Source organism: Leuciscus leuciscus (assembly GCF_965113295.1).
Source record: "Leuciscus leuciscus genome assembly, chromosome: 6".
Classification (NCBI taxonomy): Eukaryota; Metazoa; Chordata; class Actinopteri; order Cypriniformes; family Leuciscidae; genus Leuciscus; species Leuciscus leuciscus.
Window position 1 is genome coordinate 16,581,496 of NC_138730.1, and position 20,954 is coordinate 16,602,449.

The window sequence follows — 20,954 nt, forward strand, 5'->3', positions numbered from 1 at the left end:
TACCACCAAACCGGTCCATAACCATACCCTTATCCCACCTCAACAGCAGCAAAAGTGTTTTACAATACAACAACAACACAAGAAATACATTGTATCAAACATATTTTTTGATGTAAGAGTATATAAATAAAGACACCTTCTTTTATTAGTTTGAGCAATTGCAATATTCTTAAGTTATGTGCTTATATTGCAACCCGAAATGTTGAAATGAACTGCGCAGGCAAAGAGGAAAATGGAACAAGTGTGTGCTAAAACTAGTCTATCTTATGATTTAGTAGGCTTAGGAAGTGACTAAAAATAATTGTATCTGCTTATTATGCTTGGTAGGTGAGTATAACCAATCAAACGGAAGACAACCTTGCTGTTTTTATGCATTTCCAACCATACATAGTAAATATGTGTTATTTTTTGCAGCAGTTTAGTTTTTTTTCTGAAGTGACTCTCTGCTGGCCCCTATAAACCTTACCTTATTCCTGTAAAGAGTAACTTGTGGCTGGTGTCAAGATGCTGCTGGAAGGGAAGCACTAAAGATTCAAGCACTTATATTGTCGACTGAGACAGTGGCTTCTTCCACATGGGTTAGGACCACTTGAATAGGCAACGGAAGGTTCCCTGAGCACATTAAAGCCACGATGTAACAGAACAGAACATTTCTTACATATTATAACGTACTGTACATCCGAGTGTAACTGATTATTGAAAAAAAAAAAATGAAAAAAAAAATAGTGGGATCTTGGTTTTATCCATCCGTTGTTGATTGGATGGAGACAGAAATTAATCTGAGTTTGTAGTTGAATATAAGAAAGGTGCAGGGCTGACTAAACGTGTCTGGCACACGTCACCAGAAAGAAGTCTGTCGTTTCACTGGAAGATCCAGTTATGGCATTTTGATTAAGTAAACATAGGCGGGACAACCTGTCACTCACATGAGATCGACCAATAGCAAACCACAACCATTCAGTTACCCAATTAATTCCCCATGGACAAAATCCAGTCCCGCCCATTTTTTATTTATTTTTGTATTCCAGAGGCCGTTTCACTCAGAAATACGTCACAATTTAGGGAAGAAAAGATTCGCAACTTCTGCTTCATGCCGACTTTAAACATTCATTGTCACTGAGATAAATCAAATAGATTTCATGCTCACTTTAAGTGAGATAGAGTGGATAATTGAATATGTCTACAACAATTTTAGTAGTTTCCATCTCTTCTGTTAAATCTTGACTAAGACATGATTCAAAATGCAATTCCTGTGAATTTGTTGTTGCTTAAGATTTTCTCATTGATATACACTTTCTTTGATCATTTTGAGTGCATAATAAAACCAAATTTTAAATAGCCTAAATCAGAATTGGCCAGCCATGTGAGCTGTGCCAACCCGATCTAATAATATCACATCACACACACTCACACTCACACAATCACACGCACATGCAAACTCACACTCACACTCACACACACACACACACACACACACACACACACACACACACACACACACACACACACACACACACACACACACACACACACACACACACACACACACACACACACACACACACACACTCACACTCACACAATCACACGCACACTCACACACAAACTCGACTTTGTGCAAGCTGCTACTGAGAGAGTATTTTGAAAAAAAATGAGCATTCTCGTGCACTGTTTGTTTAAGAAGGGCCTGAAAACTTAAGAAGGGAAGTTTCTCTGGTCTAGCTTTGTTGAGTCTGTCAGTGCCGGCAGAGAATTACAGAGCCCAAGAGAGACCATCATTCAGAATCCATCTCACACAGCCTCACAATGCCCGAATTAACGCAGAGCCAGAGCTGCATTGTGCTGTGCACTTCATGACCTTCAGTGCTGTGTAATCATGTAGAATCAAGCACAATTCTCACTGTTTCATGTTACTGTGACCTAGTTTAGCCTCAATAAACATTTGCACATTTCATCAAAACTTTCACCATTTTGAGTTATTTTCAGCATGCGTTACATTGTCTTCATATGTAACTGTTTTTAATGGTGCTGGTAAATTTTAGATTCTAGGCACTATTTTTTAGAGAATGATTATCTATACATGATGTATATTTCTTTTATAATAATGCATGTATAGTGTATAGTAATGCATGTATAGTACATGCATGTATAGTAATGTATATTACATGTATAGTAATGCATGTGCCTCAGTGTCATATTTTATGGGGACTTTCCATAGACATAATGATTTTTATACTGTATTCTCTCCTAACCTATCAACCACAGAAAACTTTCTGCATTTTTACATTATAAACAACAACAACAACAACAACAACAGCAAAAAATGTATAAGCTGTTTCCCACATGGGACAAAAAACAAAATTTTCCCACGACATTCCCAAAAAGGTTATGGGAGATTTTGTCAGGTTTAGTTTACTTCTGAATACAAATTTGAACAAATTTACAAACACATAATGTATTCACATTTTGTATCCACATCTGACAAAACATTTTTGAATATCCTTGTGACATGATGCTTTAGACCTATAACAATAACTGTTTGTATTTACAAGCGATAATACTGTGAGCACATTGGTTTTTCTAACAGCAACAAAAAATGGTCTCATAAAAAGACAACGATTGTGTTATATATGACTAGGCCTATATATTTTCTTGAGTACAGCATAAACACACTCTCTTTGGAACAATAGTGAAGTACATCACTGATCACCATTGCACTGAATAACACAGGGATGAGAAATCACAGTCACATGATAAAGGGGGCGGGGCTCTCGTAGCCACGAGCCAATAGGAGCGCACGTCAACCCGAGCTCTGTAGATCAGGGAATAGAGCATGAATAACGGTACTCCACAATATTTACTGAAATGTTTCATCGCCTCACCGACGTCGGGCATCCATGGCGCATATAATTAAACCATTAAACAGCCAATACTGGTCTTTTCGCGTGTAGATTGATTCGAGTACTTCAACGCTACGAGCTATTTATTCAGTGTTAAGATGGCCTGGATCTGGAAGGTAAGTCGAGCAGCTGGTTGTTTGCCTCGCTTTATATTCAGTAATGTATGAAAGCGCATTAATGTGCTGCTCAGATTACATTATTCGCATTGTTGGTATTTTAAAATCTGAAGTGTGCAGCGAGAAACGGAGGGTTAGTGCAAATATCTCGGTGCTTTTTTATTGAATGTAACTGTGGGAGAAGCTTCATGTCTTGAAACATTGTTCAAGTGCGACGACACGTGTGATCTTCCAGTTCACTGCTTACACTTTACAACCACATTTACTTGATGTATGCTGGTTTATGCAATGATGATGAGACTTAATGTATCCGAAAACACCAATGACTGTCTGATTCTGCAAAGACTATTGTTGTAAGAGGCATCAAATGCAACAAAGTTTCCCCGTTACATGCACTTTATTACAACCAGTGATGTAAAGTCACGCTTTTTATATCGTCTCCTGGAGGTTTTACAACCTTCTATTCTAAAACAAGTGAAGACCTTCATGGATTATGAGATCATGTTTTGTTAGGGTGAATCATTTTGTCCATTGTGATTTGAAAAAGGACAGTAAAAGCTTCCAGACCGAATCTCTGTTCTTGATTTGTCAGTCTGAAGAAAAATCACACAAAAAAAAAAATCACAAAAAAGATTTTGCTTTGTAAAAAATTGTCTTTGCAAACTGTGAAACTTGACATGGCCAATAAATAGTTTGAAGAAAGTTAGTTATGTAATACCAAACAAATGATAATATTTCTTTAAAAAATAGAAAATACAATTAATTCAATTAGAGTCTGGACACATTGATAAAAAAAAAAAAATAAAAAAAAAAGGAATTTTCTGCAGTCGAAGTTGACAGATTTTGCAGAAAATCATGTGATTTTTTTTTTTTTAATCTTCAGACTATAATTCCATAGTCTGAAAACATTATTATTGAGCTGATTTTGAGCCGATTTTAAAACACTTTGTCCTGAAATCAAATACTTTCCTACTATATAGTAAAAAACAGTACGCAAAAAGATTCTGAAGTGTGCATACGATAGAGGCCCTGTCCCAAATGGCACCCTAAGCACTCGCGGTCTTCCTACGAGTCCGCACTTTCGTGACGTAATGCCGCTTTGACTGTCGGGAAGAAGTCTGCTGCGGAGACCGCATCAGTGCAGGCTCGGCAAAAGTGCGCATCGGGGGCGCATATCGACTTGCGAGCACCCTTCTGAGGCCTAAAATAACAAATGGGACACCCTACGGTCTTAACGGACACGCGCACACGGCAGCCATTGTAAGTCCACAAGACCGAAAGTGCATATGAAGTATGCCATTTGAGACAGGGCCTCTACTATCCCATGAGGCAACGGAGAGGATGTATGAATGGCGGTGAAGCGACACAACTGATGCTAGGTCACGTGACAGTAAAAACATGGCGGATGAAGTACGTCAGAAATTCATTACTATCCATATTCATATCATACTATATATAATGTACTTTGTAACAGTCGTTAAGTAATTCAAATTAAAATTTTGTACCAACTCAGACAGTTCGTGGGTTTGCTGTGTTGGGAACGACTTGAAAGTCTGGCAGTGTGTGATCCTCTGTTGTTTAGTGTACGATGCCCAGTTTTTCTCTGTAACCATTTACAAAGTCGGCAATGTGCCTAGCGTTTTAAAATCTGCTTAGTTTATAAAAGTTGTGTATTCCAGCCTTAAATCCCAATATTGTATCACTTCTAATTCCCTTTGTATAACCATCTTGTAGTACTTAAATAAAAAAATTAAAAATGTAAACACTAGTTTTGTTCAGCTAGTGTTGTTCATCATTGTGATCCAACCAGTATTAAAGCAGAAGTGTATTTTTTTCTCTCAATGTTTTACCATCGTAACAAGCAAAGACAACCTTTCGTAAGTTTAATTTGTGATAACAAAACATTGCTTTGTTTGAGCATCCCAACCGGCCCGACAACAGCATCATTGACCCATGTTAGGGGCGGAGCTATCTGTGTGTCTGACCAATTGCAGATGAGAGTTGTGTTCAGGAAACTTGTTTGAAAAGCAATAATTGTCTTGCGTTTCTTTTTGGTGACACTAGGGGTGCAGAAATCATTTCCAGGGAACCAGCTGTGTAAAATTGTGCAGACTATGCATAGTAATTTATTTTGATTTTGTGATTATTCACAGTGAATGCAAAGCCGTGATTAACAGTTTGAAAGAAGCAGTGATGTCTTACATGCGAAGGGTTATTTGCACAGAGCAAGCATGTTCAATAAGTAACAATTTCGGTTTAAATTACAATGTTTTATGCCATTGGTGGAAGCTGAAGACATATAATCAGGAGATTCGTGTGCCTCAGTTGATTGAACTGTCTGATAAAGAGGTGCTTCTGTCAGCGCTTTATCGTCACCCTAAATCTGTACGTCTGCATCAGACAGCATTCAGTAAACAGAGAAGAGAGACAGATTAACTATTTAAAGCTGCTCATATAAAATGTATGTTCCTGCTTATGTAGATGTGAAGTGCTGGAGTTCTGTAGGAGCACACTGCTGTACTTCTGGACAGTTTGGACGGTTTTGTGATGGTAATGTAACCTTCAAGAGCTGGTCAGAGTGCAGTGTGCCACTGAGAGCCTCTTTGTAATCGCTGAGAATCAGTTCCAGTGTTGTCCACCTCACATGGCTGCAGTGGTCAGTTCTGCACGTCTGCACAAAAGACCTTAAGGAGCAATTTCTGCTTTATCTAACCAATTCATTTTGTTTTGTTGGTGTAACTTTAACTTAATATATTTAGGTTGATTCAATAATAATTTGGTTATTTAGCTAAATCAAGAGCTCCAAACCCTCTGCAGTGAAAACTGAACAAATAGAGTCTTCGCGTTTACTTGGATCTGGACTTTAAAGTGGTCTCAAACCTCTTTTTAGTTGTTGATGAATCAGAAAGAGATTGTTTTATCATTTAATCAATCCTATTTTATGTAATCATATAATGTGTTTATCATTATTATCATTTGAAATGTATGTTCAAAGCAAGATTCTGAAAGTTTGCACTAGACAGATCACAATGGAGCGAATGTTTTAGTTAAAGTGATAAAAGATGTTATCTTAGCTATCATGCTTGCAGAAAAAAATCTTGCATATGGGGGAAAGAGAGGCAAGAGCAGTTTCCCTTTTTGTATTTGTATTGAGATAACGGTTTTACTGACGTATTTGGTCCAGAACGACATATGGTCTCACCCTCGGGTGCGAAATCGTAAAAGCTAGATATGTTTTATATCTGTTTCTCGTGGGGCTGCTTCGCTGCAATATACTATGAAAAGAGGAACTTGGCTCTGTTCCGCTAAGTAAGAGAGAGATCAGTTTCTGTACAGGTCAGTCTGTCCTTTGGACCTTTGGAGTCTTTTCAAAAAGAGATCTCTCAACAACTTTTCCTCTGGCAATACTCAGAGTGTGACTTACATTTTATTTAGAAAGAAGTGATTTTAACATGTTATGTTTCTTTATTAATCCTCATCATGGATGATATATATTAGTATTTCTCATTTATTATTTGATCGTCTGCTGCTGAGAAAATAAAATAGATTTTACCATCTGACTGGATCTCCTCCTTGCATTAGTTGTGGTAGTTTTTCAGTGCACATTACATTAACACTGGTGTTTTTAAGCCAAAAAAATAGACTAGAATAATACGTAGAATAATTATTACTATCCCTACTTTCACTATTACTATTGAACAAATTTTTTTTCCTAATATGTATATTATTTATTTTATTTTACACTCTTAAAAATAAATGAAGTTTTATGTAACAAAGTTCGGGAGGAGCATGTTCAGGTATTCATCCAATCAGCACAAGAAGAAGCCAGTATAAATAAAGCCTTCCCTTACCTCCTGTCTCATGACTAATTTCTCAGCATCCCGCCACCACCCCATCACCTCACTTTCGGCTGGGTCTACTCATAGATACCTATGAGCTATACATTCATGGGGGGAGTACTCTGGGGTCGGGCCGAATTCCGAGCTCGGAGCCCTCCCCCCGGACAGCAAGCCAAATACGCATTATAATATTACATCAGATTTCATTAACATGTGAACTCGTGAAAGGTTCTTTATTGGCATCTATGGTTCCATGAAGAACTTCCATTTAACCTTTTTATTGCATAAAAGGTTAGTTATAGTGGAAAAACTGTAGATCAAATAAAATGTAATTCACACCGAGGGGCTGTTAACACGACACCGCTTTCAACTAAAAACGTAAAACTTTTTATGCGTTTTGGCCATTCATTTACTTGACAACAGCGTTTCGGCTGCCTGAAAACGCAAACTTTTGAAAACGGGTTTCATAGTGCAAGTTTGAAAACGGTCTCTGTGTAAACAACAAAAACACGAAACATACGTATTACATGTTCAGTCTATAGTGTGTCATCGCCATCTACTGACCTGGCAGCAGAATACAGCATTTTTAGTCGTTTTCTCGGATCCGTGTGAATGGGGATCGTTTTGACAATGGTGTCGTATGTATGCGGAAAACTCAAAGGAAGAAATTCTCAGTTTTAAGCAAATTGGTGTCGTGTAACGTACCCTAAGACAACCAATTGTTCTTTTAAGAACTGTTCACAGAATGATTTTTTGGGGAACCAAAAATGGTTATTCAATGGAATCACTGAAAAACATTCGATATTCTGCTTTAGACATTCTACTAACTATAAGTAACTTTGCAACTCCATGTCAATTACCATTCATTAGAGTATTAGTAGATTGTCTAAAACTTTCATTCTACTGACTATGACTTTGTAACTACATAAACTTGTCAATTTAACACAAATCCTAACACCTAACTGTCTAATACTAGTTAGTTGACAAAGTTACTTAGTCAGTAGAATGTCTAGTGGACTATCGAAATAAAGTGTAACCAAACCCCTTTTGGAAGATTTGTTTTCAAGAGTGTATTGTGGTACACTTATACTTAGCCCTGTATAGCCTAGTTTCTTCTATTTTCTTTTAGCTTTTATTTTGGTGGAAAACACTATCATGAACTGCACAGGTGTAAATGAACACAGTGGCACGCTTCACTCTGAAACATGCAGCAAAACAGACTATATTTATTCAACTGAATTAAGTATAATAAACTACAGCCTTTTGTGATTTGATTATTACACTATAAGCCATATCGTGATTTCAGTTTTAGTTTTTGCTGATTATGAAACTGTTATGGTATACAAATGATGTAGGTGATTAATGGGAAACACTGGTGTATAGCAAATCCATATTAGATTATTTTCTTAGTGTTTATTCTGACTAATTTGCTTGAAATGACCCACTGATCTTAATCAATAGATTATTTAGACACAACAATTGTAATGTGTTTCAAATAGGAAGGATGTCTTGTATGGATCTATATCTAAACACAATGTTTATCTAATATCTACTCTAATGTATGTTGCTAGACATTAGTTGTTTTAGACTTAAACAAAATCAAACTTGGGGTTGCAGCAAACAATGTTAAACATTTCAGAAAGTATTAAAGACCCAAAGAATCTAAGTCCAGAGATTAACAGTAAGATGATGAGAAACAGCCAGTTTGGATGGGATTACACTCAATTCTATTAGGCTAATTTTAAGAGGTTTAAGTTCTGAGTTGTGCAACAGCCAGAAATAAGCATTGTATTGACCTACACAAAACCAGAGAAATGCAATTTGAAATTATTCAGCATTGCAAACTTTAATATATATATATCTTTTTTTTTTTTATGGCACTGAGTGTAGGTGTTGATAATTCAGAAAAAAAAAAATTATGGCTACCAATGTCCTATTTATTTGATAAAAAAATACAGTAAAAACTGTAATATTGTGCAATATTTTTATTTGAAAAATTATTTAAAATAAGGAGTTAGGACGATTCTAAGGGCCCACGGACTTTTGGGCCCCCAGAGATTGATTTTATAAATGGACTGGGTGCTAGGGGGCCAACCTCATATTCTTTCATAGGGCCCAAAATTGCTAGCAGTGCCCCTGCTTCAGAATCACATGATCCTTCAGAAATGATCAATAGCTGTGCTGCTTAATATAAAATGTTTTTTTTTTTTTTTTTTTAACTGTTATACTTTTTTTTAGGATTCTTTGAGAGTTAAATATAATCTTTACTGTAACTTTGGATCATTTTAATGCTTACATTTATTAATTTCTTAAATCTTTAAAACTACATAGTTTACCCAAAATGAAAATGTACTCACTTTCATGTTGTCCCAAACTTAAATGCTGTAATATTTTCAGTGGTACACAAAAAAGGCATTTTTTAAAGAACCATTACATAGTTCTTTCCCATGCAGGTTGAAGGTCAAGCTCCATAAATTACCAAAAAAAAAAAAAGGAAGAAAAAAAGACTTGTGTGCTCTATTAAAATTGATCTGACACCAAATGATAGATTTGTGTGATAAACTGAAATTTTATGGTTGTTATTCATGGGAAATGTGAAACATGTATATGTAAATATATTACAATTATAATTATTATATTTTTTTTCTTTTTACCTATGATAACATCAAACTGTCTCCACCAAAATGCTTGGCCCGTGCAACACTTTAAAGCACTTGTTTAGCTGTTTATCAAAACCAAGCTTAAAAGGTTGCAGGTAAAACGGATTAGCAAGCACTTTACACATTAACCTTCCTGGAAGACGGTTTACCCTTTATTAAGTCCACTTTGGCCCTTCTTTCATTCAGATGTCCAACGAGAACTCTCTGTTGTCTGGGTGTGTTTAGTTCTGTAATGGTAGCTCGGCTTTGTTTATGAGGTGGAGAAAAACAGCTAGGCCAGGAAGTGAATGACATCTCATTTGACTGGTAATCTGGCTTGGAATGGTAACAGTGTTGATGTGGGTAAGTAGCTTAGCAGGAATGTGAGGAGGCCAGGGAGAGATATTGTAGGCATCTGCTTGTGTGGCTTTTTGAGGATTTACACTTCTGATCCATGCGCACACAACAGATGTGAATCCAGACCAGAATTTCGTTTACCTTCTTTAATAAAGTTTCATATGTAATGGATCATTTTGGATTGTGATATGCAAATCTGGTGTCATCATTTAGTGTTGACATTGCAGCTCACTTTTATTGTTTAATAAGATGCAAATCAAATATTAATTTAATAAAAATGAGATTTTTAATATTTCTTGTCCTACGTGGCTTGACTCAGTTAATCAGCACAGAATTAATCAACCCCATAATATGCAGTGAATGACGCAGATCAGTTATTATTGCTATTATTGTACTGTATTTTTCCATCCACATAATTATAAACAGTATGTGATGAATTATGGTGACATCTTGGACTGTCAACCCAAGTGTCACTTTTGATTTAGATGAATTTGTAAACAGTATTACTCAATGTCCCTGCATGCCTATGATTTGAACAAAGAGTCTTACAGATAAAAGACAGGCAAAGAAAGGCTTTTGGATACCAACAATTTTTTCATTTGTGCTAAATCAATGTTTTCTCATAATCTGGAAGTTTATAAAGCTATTTTGATGAAGTAAGTGGTGTAATTAAGTAATCAAGTCTTCTGACTCATAAGACAAGCATCAATGGATCAAAATGTAAAAAATGCTTTCGATTAACCGGCGAAATACTGGAAGTGACGTATTCCACAGACAAGAATCCATAAACCAAATTAGACCGTTTTCAAAGGCTGCAGGAATCGATATATTAAAACCATTTAGTAAAATCAATTTCTTTTGTCTCAGAGCGGCTCCACACAAGTTCAGTCTCTGCATGTGCTGTTTGTTTGGGTTCCCAATAACATGCATTTGGAAACGCATAAAGTCTGATGCGCTATGGGTTTCATAGTAAAGTGTGGCACTGTTAACATGCATGAAGCGTCTCTCAGCAGCTCGGTTAACAAACTCCTTCTCTGCATATGCTGTGAGTTTGGGTTGCTTATGACGTTCATCTGGGAACGCAATGTGCGCCATTTCATCATATTTGTTCGGTAACTAATTTATAAACCCATGCCAACACAGGAGAATACATCAATACTATGTTTCTAAATATGCAAACTGTTGTTCATCGTGATTTCAAAGTAGTTTGCATGTTTTGATGTCCACATGTTCTTGTCCAAGAAATTACAGTGGCTGTTGCATTTTTATCGTAAAGAAGTGGCCAAATATTAAAGATTAAGTGGATGTTTGAATTAAATGTTGGTTGGCCAATATTAAACAAAGATTTGATCTTGCTCTAAATTGTAACAACAACAATCACAGTTGGCACTTCATTTGTTATAATATGTAATGTACATAAGTTGATTAAGTTTGTATTATTTATTATTACATTATGTATTTTAAGTGTTGTTCAATAAAACCATATGATTACTTGCTTTTTATACTTTATCTGAAACAATTATTATTTCCTCATTGTTATTATACGTGTGTTGGCCTTTTTATTGTTCGCTTTGGTCTATTTTTACTACCACTAAAAATATCAGATTCCTCGATTAATCATCAAAATAATCGACCGTTAGTGACAGCCCTAATTTCATTAATTTAATTCAATTCACATTTATTTGTATTGCGCTTTTCACAATACATATTGTTTCAAAGCAGCGTTACAGAAAATGCGTTATCATGAGGTTCCTGGTGAGATGTTGATGTGCCTTTAAAAAAATAAAATAATAATAATATATATGTATATATATAAATGCATCTACGTTCAAGCTTTGTTGGTGAGCTTTGCACTTTTATATTACATTTAAGATATTTTCACTGCTATCACTGCTATCTAGACTTGGAATATTAGTGAGTCATATGGACTACTTTAATTCAATTATTCATTTAGCAAATGCATTTATCCATAGCAACTTCAGGGGGCCTTTAATATTTCTCCTCTTGTTTGTCAGTCCATCATGACCTTTTATTTGTTGATTATGCTCACCTGTTTCTAGTTTGGTTCTTTTTTATCCTGTATATATATATATTGCCCTGGGTAGCACGGTGGCTCAGTCGGGTTCCACTGTTGCCTCACAGCAAAGAAGGTCGCCGGTTCGAGTCCTGGCTGAGTCAGAAGGACTTTCTGCGTGGGTTTCCTCTGGGTGCTCCGGTTTCCCCCAATCCAAAAACAGTTCTGAAAGTTCCGATCAGAACCGATTTTTAGAAATCACATCATGGTGTTAAACATGTTACCTAATGCATTAAATCATTAAACTAGTTTAAATCTCTTCAGGTACTAAATGTTTTATAGAATATGAGGGAACCTGTCCTTGAGTCCTCAATGAAAGGAGTCTTTTTGGAAGAAAACTATGTGTAATTCTATATTCACAGGGTTAGAAATCTTCATTGACTAGACTGACATCTAATACCGGGACCTTGACAGAGAAAATGCCAGTTTGTGTGTTTGAATTTAACATTAAGTACGTATGACTAGATGTTTGTTACTGTACTGTTGCTCAAGCTCCTAAGTGACATGGCACTATTTTTCAAAGGAATAGTTTGAAATGTCTATTTAAGCAGTGACACCATGTGAATTTTCCAGAACAAATCCAGATGCTGTGGTGTTCAAGCCTTAAAGCAGCACTCAGTAACTTCGGGACTTCTTCGCTGTATTCTCGCTTTTTGCTCGCAGGTTTCTCGCTAGAGCTCCCCCCACAGCTTCGGAATAGATATTTGACAACACTGTCGTAAAAACTCGTTGTTGATTCTCAGACACCATGGCTAGTAGATCAACGACATCAAAGCAGATGGGACATTCTTTAAAACGTCTTCTTCATTCGGGTTCGGACAGCGTGAGGGAGCGCAATAATGACAGCATTTTAGCAGATTTCTTTTTGCCGTAAAGCAATTGTTTACATCGCGAGACCTGATATCACGCGAGACTTCCTGACGCAGCGGCCGGCGGCCCGCCGGCTCAAAGTTGCTAGTGCGTATTTTCCGCTCACGGGCACCAGGGGGGTGCGAAACGACCACCATTCAACCCGAAATAAGTAATACAACCATTCCAATGACTCCGAAGTTGTTCAGTTAAGGTAAAAAAAGTTACTTAGTTCACCTTTAATCTCGCCCTCAGAGAATAAATAGATTTACTAACTTGACTTTTCAATCTTTTAGTAGTAAGAAAATAGGAGATTGGCTGGAGCCATTCTTAACCCTCTATGTTAAAAAATATATATTTGAATCACTTATCTTGGATTAAATGAGTCTTGACATTTTTACATTTTTGTGAGGGTGTTGCTAGAAGGCTACATAGTGTGACAATGGGAAACTACAATGTTTAAATGTCTTGTTCACTCAAATTTTCTATATCTGTTTCTCGTCATGGAAAAAGTCATAGATTTCAAAACCTGCACTAAAAAGCATTTGAAGCATTTGATATCGCATTGCACTTTGTCAGATATCATACAGTGTTTTCAGAATCGGCTTAGTATCTCTCTGACAGTGTAACTATTCCCTGAACCAGATGGTCATTGCCGGGGACCTGCCTCGAGTACACGGCGTCCTAGATCTAAAAATGCCACGATAATTTCACAAGGCAGCAACTGAGCTGATATATGTGTCCGGGCAAAGTTCCAGGTCATACCGAAACACAAAGCCTAGGAAGTACATCAGTGAACGTGAACCTTTTTTGTGTGACCGTCACCAGGAATAATGGTGCTCAATTGTTTTAAGTGCAGGGTGTCAGAGAACAGCTCAGTGCTCACATTAATCACACACAGAGCTGACAGACATTGTCTTGGCCTTGGAAAGCACAGCACAGAAATCACTGACTGTGTCGGCTGTAGTAAGTTATAAGGTGACTGAGATTGTTGTAGGCGGCGGATTGACTAAGACATAAAAAGGCTATAGCAAACACTTTTGAATTTCCAATTTGTTTTGTCATATTTAGACTAAACCCTGAAAATGTCATAGACTGCAAAATGTTTTGTCAGGCAAACTAAAATGTGATTCTTATGGTCTAAATTTACTAAAATATTAGCTAAAATGTTATTTAATATGACTAAATCAACCTGACTGCATTAGGCTACACAACCAAAAGTTGCTTTTAAATAAATGCATGAAATAGATACACCAATAAATAAATTACAAACTGATTTGTGAGGACAACCACACGTGGGAATGATTGTTGCAGAAATTGGGAAAAAATTAAGTTAAAATGCAGTGGATATTATATTTAGGGTAAAATGGTGCTTTGCAGGCTGATTAAATCGGGAAATATGTCAATGACTTTTTGCTGCGTATGAAAATGACCATTATATCATTTTTTACATCACTTTCTTGACACTCAAGGGTGCTGTAACTGCAGTGACACAAAAACACAAGATGTAAATTTAAATCGTACCCCAACCAATATAACTATTCTTTTTATTGAAGAAGATACCAAATAAGATCCTTGATTCTCCATGGATTAACAAAACGAATTGTGGTTATATCAACAACACTTTAAGTTTCTGTTAATAAAACAAGTGGTTACTCTTAATTTTGATGGTCCCCTTTAGATATTCTGTTGACTATACATACCATTGCACATACATGCCAACTAACTCTTCTTAAGAGTATTAGGTGAGTAGACTTTTAGGGCTAGGATTAGGGTTAGTAGAATAAGGGGTTTAAGGGTTAGTAGAATAAGGGGTTAAGAGTTAGTAGAATAAGTTGACATGCCGTTGCAAAGATACTTAGTCAGTAGATTGTCTGTTGAGGGAGCATCAAAATAAAGAGTTAGCGGATATTAAGTAGACAGTCCACTAATACTCTAATAAGTTAATACAAGTACTAAAAAGTTGCAAAGTGACATGTAGTTGCAAAGTTAAAGTCAACAGAATGTCTAAAGGGGACCATCATAAAGTGATACCAAACAAGTTTGAAAACAAACAGAATTGTCATAATTACAGTAGATATTCCAGTGGAAATATCTTTACCAAATCTACACTGTGGTGGAAATTCACCAATAAAATTAAAGTGAGGACACTCAATGGTAAAACAATTTAATACAATTTATTTTTCTTAAATCAAGATCCAGGGTAGTCTCTCTTACAACCGAAACAAATCTCTGCGAGCTACAAAATGAGCTCTAAGCAAAACAGAGTATTTATTCAGTAAAATCATACATATTTATTTATCATTGAACAAAGTTGATTGGATAAGCAAAATTACAGTTTCTCATAAGGCCTCCTACTTACTTTTATCATGTACACTCTCCGGTTCACCTTCATCCACATTGGTCTTCCTCAGGATCCCATAATATGCCCACCTAACATACTGTACATAAATATTTTTTAATAGAAAACATTTTATCGGACTCCCTAGACTGTTCCCAGGCCTACTGACCTTGACTACAGAAAGAAGCAATATTCACAAGTTGTTTCTCGCAACATTTGCAATAAAACTTGAAACGAGAGAGAGAGAAAAAAAGAGATAAAAGAGGCAATATATCAGTCTTCTACCAAGAGTGTGATGGAAGGAGGGGGCTTGTGTTCGGGAGTTATCTTGCATTTGAGTGCCTCAGATAATTTACATCATCTCCATACTTATCAGTCAGAATATAAACCTTACATGCATGCCTTATCCTCCGTTGGGCAGCGACCTTCAGTTTATCCCCTTACATTCTTACGGTACGCTTACACGACAACGATGTACTAAAACGGGACGTTTTTTCTTTGCGTTTTTCGCATAAAGACGACAATGTTGTCAAAGCGATCCCCGTTTACACGGATCCGTGAAAACGACTAAAACACTGCATTATTCATGCCAGGCCAGTAGTTGGTGATGTCAGTTTGTAAAGAAACACTGCTCGCCTATATTCAACACGTAATACGCATGCGTCATGACGTTGCTCTTTGAAACTTTTTCAAAAGTTTGCGTTTTCAGGCCTCCAAAACGCTGTTGACGTGTAAATGAACGTCCAAAACGCATACAAAGTTTTCCATTTTAGTTGAGAACGGTGTCGTGTAAATGGGCCCGCAAACTGTTAACATTTTCTAGAGGCAATTACTTTGTCCTCCTCCTCTAATCCCTCTGTCTAAAACATCATATAATGAGTAGAGTGTCTGTTTTCAAAACATACAATAAAAAAATATTGATTTACACACACATATATGTGTCTATGTCAAAACGAAATGCATCGTTCATGATTAAAAGTTATGCAAGGAAATCTCGGTAACACTTTAGTTTACAGTGTCCATTTAGTTCCTGTAGTAATTATTATAAATTGTGCATAATTACACACAACTAACCCTAAACCAAATCCTATTCCTAACCCTAACCCTATAGTAAGTACTTAGTACAGTAGGTACCACTTTCTATGATGCTTGTATTTATAATACATTATAAATTGTACATTATAATACATGCATAATTCCTCAAAAAACACCTTATAATAAGTTGTCTTATCTGATAAATAATCATAACAGTTACAGTATTATAATACTTACCTAGGCCTATTTGTGGTTATAACTTTTAAGAGTACAATGCATTATAACACCAGATGAAGCCTGCATTTATGATGCATCATAAAGGTATTCTTAATGAGTTATAATGCATAATAAACAACCTCATACACAACATTCACAACACAACATTTAGAGCATGCATGGAAAACATACAAAATGGATATACTAAAGGACAACTAAACTTTTGAAAGAGCATCTCAAGGTTTTTGACTGGGAATACTGTCTTACCAGGAACAGCCTTCACACATTATTGTGACCTAACAAGATAAATCATTAAAGTTGTTCCACACTATAATCTGAATTTTGAATGAGTTTATTTTTAGGCATCTCTATTATAGGGATTATGCTTTGACGTCAAATACTGTGATGATCCGTGAGTATGAAACGGTAAACAATGAGCTATAGTTTATAATGTTTTATATTTTGAAAGCTTAAAGCCACAAACTCTAGTCTTTCTCAGTTTTACTCCCCCTAATGAAGTTTTAATTTGGCTGATTGGTGGAGAATTTGTGACAGACTGGCTCAGAGCTCTATAGTGATGTGTCATGTCACCAGGATTATATCTTCAGTGACCTCGTTTATGAAAGCCCTTTAAATGCTAAACAGGGTGTCATAGTGAGCATTCAGTCTATGAAAGAATGTGATATGAAAAACTGAATAAAGGAAGAAAAATGCATTGGATGACTTCAGCATGTAGGGGTTTGTCACTTTTTACAAGGCTTACATTGGTATAGTTTATTGAATTTATATTGTTTAAAGGTAACATTAACAGTATTGCAAATGTAATGTTAAACACACAATACAGAGTAAAATAAAATAACATTTCTAAACTTTTAATATAGACTGAATTTTCTTTTATAGTTTGGCCTCCTGGGGTGTTTAAAAGGGGTTTAGTGGTCCAAGACACTCTCTTTGATGCAGTCACTGAAGGCAATGTGGTTATAAATAAAAGTATTCATTTTCATCTTTTGTTGTTTAATGCACTGGATCACAGTGGACTTAATTTGTTTTGTTTTCTTTATAAAGTGATCTGAAACAAATAATTAACAAAAGGAAAAAGTATGACACAGCTGTATCTAGAACACATCCTCAAAAACTGAGTGACCATGTGATAAAGATACTACTGAGGGAGCCACCAATAAACCAGTGACATCTCTGAAGACAATTGTTGCCCGGGTGAAAATCATAGGAGAGGATCTGTATGTCATCTAATTTGCTAGAATGCATGTAGGAGAAGGGTTCATGGTCTGGTGAAACCATAATGTGCTGACCATAATCAGACTAAATAACGAGTTTGGTAGAAGCCAAACACTGCTCATCACAACAAACACCTCATCCCAACCGTGAAGCAATGTAGTGAAAACATCACATGCACTGTGAGGATGCTTGTGGAATTCTGTCAGAGTTTTAAACTACAGAAAAATACAATTTGGACAAATTTGGGTCTTCATGCAACCTGACTAAGCAGTTGAGCAGTTTTGCAAAGAAAAACGGCCAGGACTCGAAGGTTGAAAGATATTTCCGGTGTTCCTGCTGTAATTATGACAAATCTTTATATATACAGACCCTTTCCAAAAAATTAGAATATCATGGAAAAGTTTATTTATTTCCATAATTCCATTCAAAACGTTAAACTTCCATAGATTATAGATTCAGGGCCCACAACTTAAACGATTTCAAGTATTTAGTTGTTTATTTGTACATAATTTGGGCTTCCAGCTCATAAAACCCATGAAAACAGGATTTCAAAAAATTTGAATATTACATGAAATCACACAGTAATTGCACAGTAATACCATGGTCATTGAACCAGGTTTTGGTTCTTTTGGCAGTGTGGACAGGTGCAAATCCTGCTGGAAAATGAAGTCAGCATCTCCATAAAGCTTGTCTGCTGAAGGAAGCATGAAGTGCTCTGAAAATGTCCTGGTAGATGACATGGCTCCCCAAACCAACACAGACTTCACAGACTGTGGAAACTTCACACTGGACTTCAAGCATCTTGGATTGTGTGCCTCTCCATTCTTCCTCCAGACTCTGGGACCTTGGTTTCCAAATGAGATGCAACATTTCTCATCAGAAAAGAGGACTTTGGTCCACTGTGCTTTATTAAACCCAGAGTCAACGCAGCCGTCTACCAGGACATTTTCAGAGCACTTCATGCTTCCTTCATTTTCCAGCAGGATTTGCACCTGTCCATTACTGTGTAATTACTGTGTGATTTCATGTAATATTCAAATTTTAGAAATCCTGTTTTCATGGGTTTTATGAGCTGGAAGCCCAAATTATGTACAAATAAACAACTAAATACTTGAAATCGTTTAAGTTGTGGGCCCTGAATCTATAATCTATGGAAGTTTTGAATGGAATTATGAAAAAAAAAAAATATATATATTAGTGCTGTCAATCGATAAAAAAAAAAAACTTGATTAATCCAAAAATAATTCTGTGATTAATCGCAATTAATCGCGTTTTTAGGTTTATATTTAGCTTATATATTTTATAGTGTAATAATTTCACAGTTAATCTCCAAATTAATGTAGAGACAACATAAAGACAGTATATTTTAAATACTTGTTTAATGGCATCTTTTTATGAATGAAGCTCTGTATCACTGATGCTAATACAGCTATTGATGTCTGGATACAAATTATCCCACATTTTAAACATTAATTAGCCATTCAACATTACAGTGTAATTGAAAGCTATCATTTTTTTTTTTTTTACATTTATTAGGCTTCAAAAAATATAACGACTTTACATTTAAGTGAGCTTCAAACAATCCTCACATAAACTCAAGGAAATTCCCTCGTGGACCCACACCATGCAGGCGTGCCTTTATCTTCGCGTTGAGGCTTGAATGGTAGAAGACACTCAGCAATTGGTCAGGGTCGGTTGGCCGATCGAGAAACGCATGGGAGTCTCGAGGAAATTCTTCTCCTGTCTATTAAGTCCATTTTACAGTTTGATCCGTCTTTCTGTCTCGTGTTAGTTGCAATAAGGAACCGCAAGGCTTTGACTCGGAGAACAATGAGAAAACAACTAAACTCAAGTGGAAGCGAGGACGGACAGAGAATAAGGGAGAACTCAGGGTATAAAAGCAATGACCAAACAAAGGGAACTAATGAGATGATTAATTAACACCAAGTGAACTGAATGACTAATGAAAACTACAATCAAAGGAACAAACTAGAAACTGTGTCAGATGATAAGGAAGACAGACAAACAAACATGTTACATGTTCAGTATGTTTTACAAGAACAAACTATTTCATTCTTTCTACTTTAAACATTTCACGTTTGATTCAATGTGTTGCTGTTTCTTTGCAATTATTTGTAATGTGAAAAGTTTAATTTTTGTATGGTTAAGTTTTTAATTGTGTGCTCTGTGAAAGTAAACGCCAAAGTTGAGGGCCTTTAACACAATCTTGCAATAAGTTTCAGCATTCTACTTTATCCAGCGCCACATGACCCTTTTACTAAAAAGGACAAACTTAACTTAAATAGCAAAAGCAGGCATATATATTCTCCTCTTTTGTCTCAGATGGAATAAAAACTGAACTCTGCTTGTGTTCTCTGGTTGGCAAAGCATGGCATACAAGCAGAGCAGGGTTCCCTCTGCTGATCACTGTCAGTACAGCACTCGGGCATTAACTGCACTGTACACAGCTCTAGAACTGTATTTCAGGGCAGATTTCTCAATACTATTCACACAGTTAACACAACAGCAGTCTATGCGGGCTAAACTGTGACAATTTTCCATTGCAAATATCGGCAATGTCCTACTGTACGTGTAGGCTACTATTTTTGACATCTATTGTTGTCCAACATATAGGCTAAACAGACAGAGTAAAAAGCAGATGCCTGTTAGTAATGGTGTGGCTAAAGACCTACTTTAGTTGTTCTAATGCGCTGTATTCAAAGTCTTAATATTCACTTTCATTGCATAAAAAAGCAGGGTGAACATCCTCCCTAACATCTCATTTTGTGGTCCTGAAGAAAGTAAATCTAATGGGGTTGTAATGAAATTCGATCAATCTCTGCAATGCAATCACGTGATTAAATCCACTTCATTAGAAGACGAGTTTTTGTTTGCGAGTTGTGCCGTCTCATTTCCTTTGAGGGCTAGTAATGATTCTTGAGAACTAGTTGGGGACTGGAGGAGAGGATAGTTCAAAAACACTCACTAAATATTTCGAGAATCTATTATTAATTGAAATTGGACTTTAATGGCTCACTTTGCCATGGGTGTGGAAACAGTTTGCCGGGGAAACATCTTTGCATTGAAAATGTAATTTCCATGCTTGCTATCACTGTGAAGAGCTCTGGAAATAGATTCTGTGTAAAGCTTGTGCTCTTTCTTTGTCTAGATATCCAATGTAACACCACAAACCTGCTCGAGCAGCTAATTTAATTTAAAAATCATCTGTTAGTCAGATGTATTCCATGAATACATTAAAAGAAAAGTAATGAATAAATATGGCAAATGACAATAATATAAAAAATACAAAAAGCATCCAACAGCCTAGACTTTTTATTAATTATGAGCAGAG

At 36.2% G+C, this 20,954-nt stretch overlaps 1 protein-coding gene across 1 annotated transcript in view; it reads left to right on the forward strand.

The window, feature by feature from the left end:
- Positions 1-2,804: 2,804 nt before the first annotated feature.
- The window catches only part of st6galnac3 (ST6 (alpha-N-acetyl-neuraminyl-2,3-beta-galactosyl-1,3)-N-acetylgalactosaminide alpha-2,6-sialyltransferase 3), a 74,335-nt gene continuing 56,185 nt past the window's right edge, over positions 2,805-20,954 (forward strand). The window contains exon 1 of the mRNA XM_082174092.1: positions 2,805-3,016. Within this exon, the coding sequence (XP_082030218.1) occupies positions 2,999-3,016 (18 nt within the window). The 5' untranslated portion in view covers positions 2,805-2,998. The remainder of the gene's footprint in view (positions 3,017-20,954) is intronic.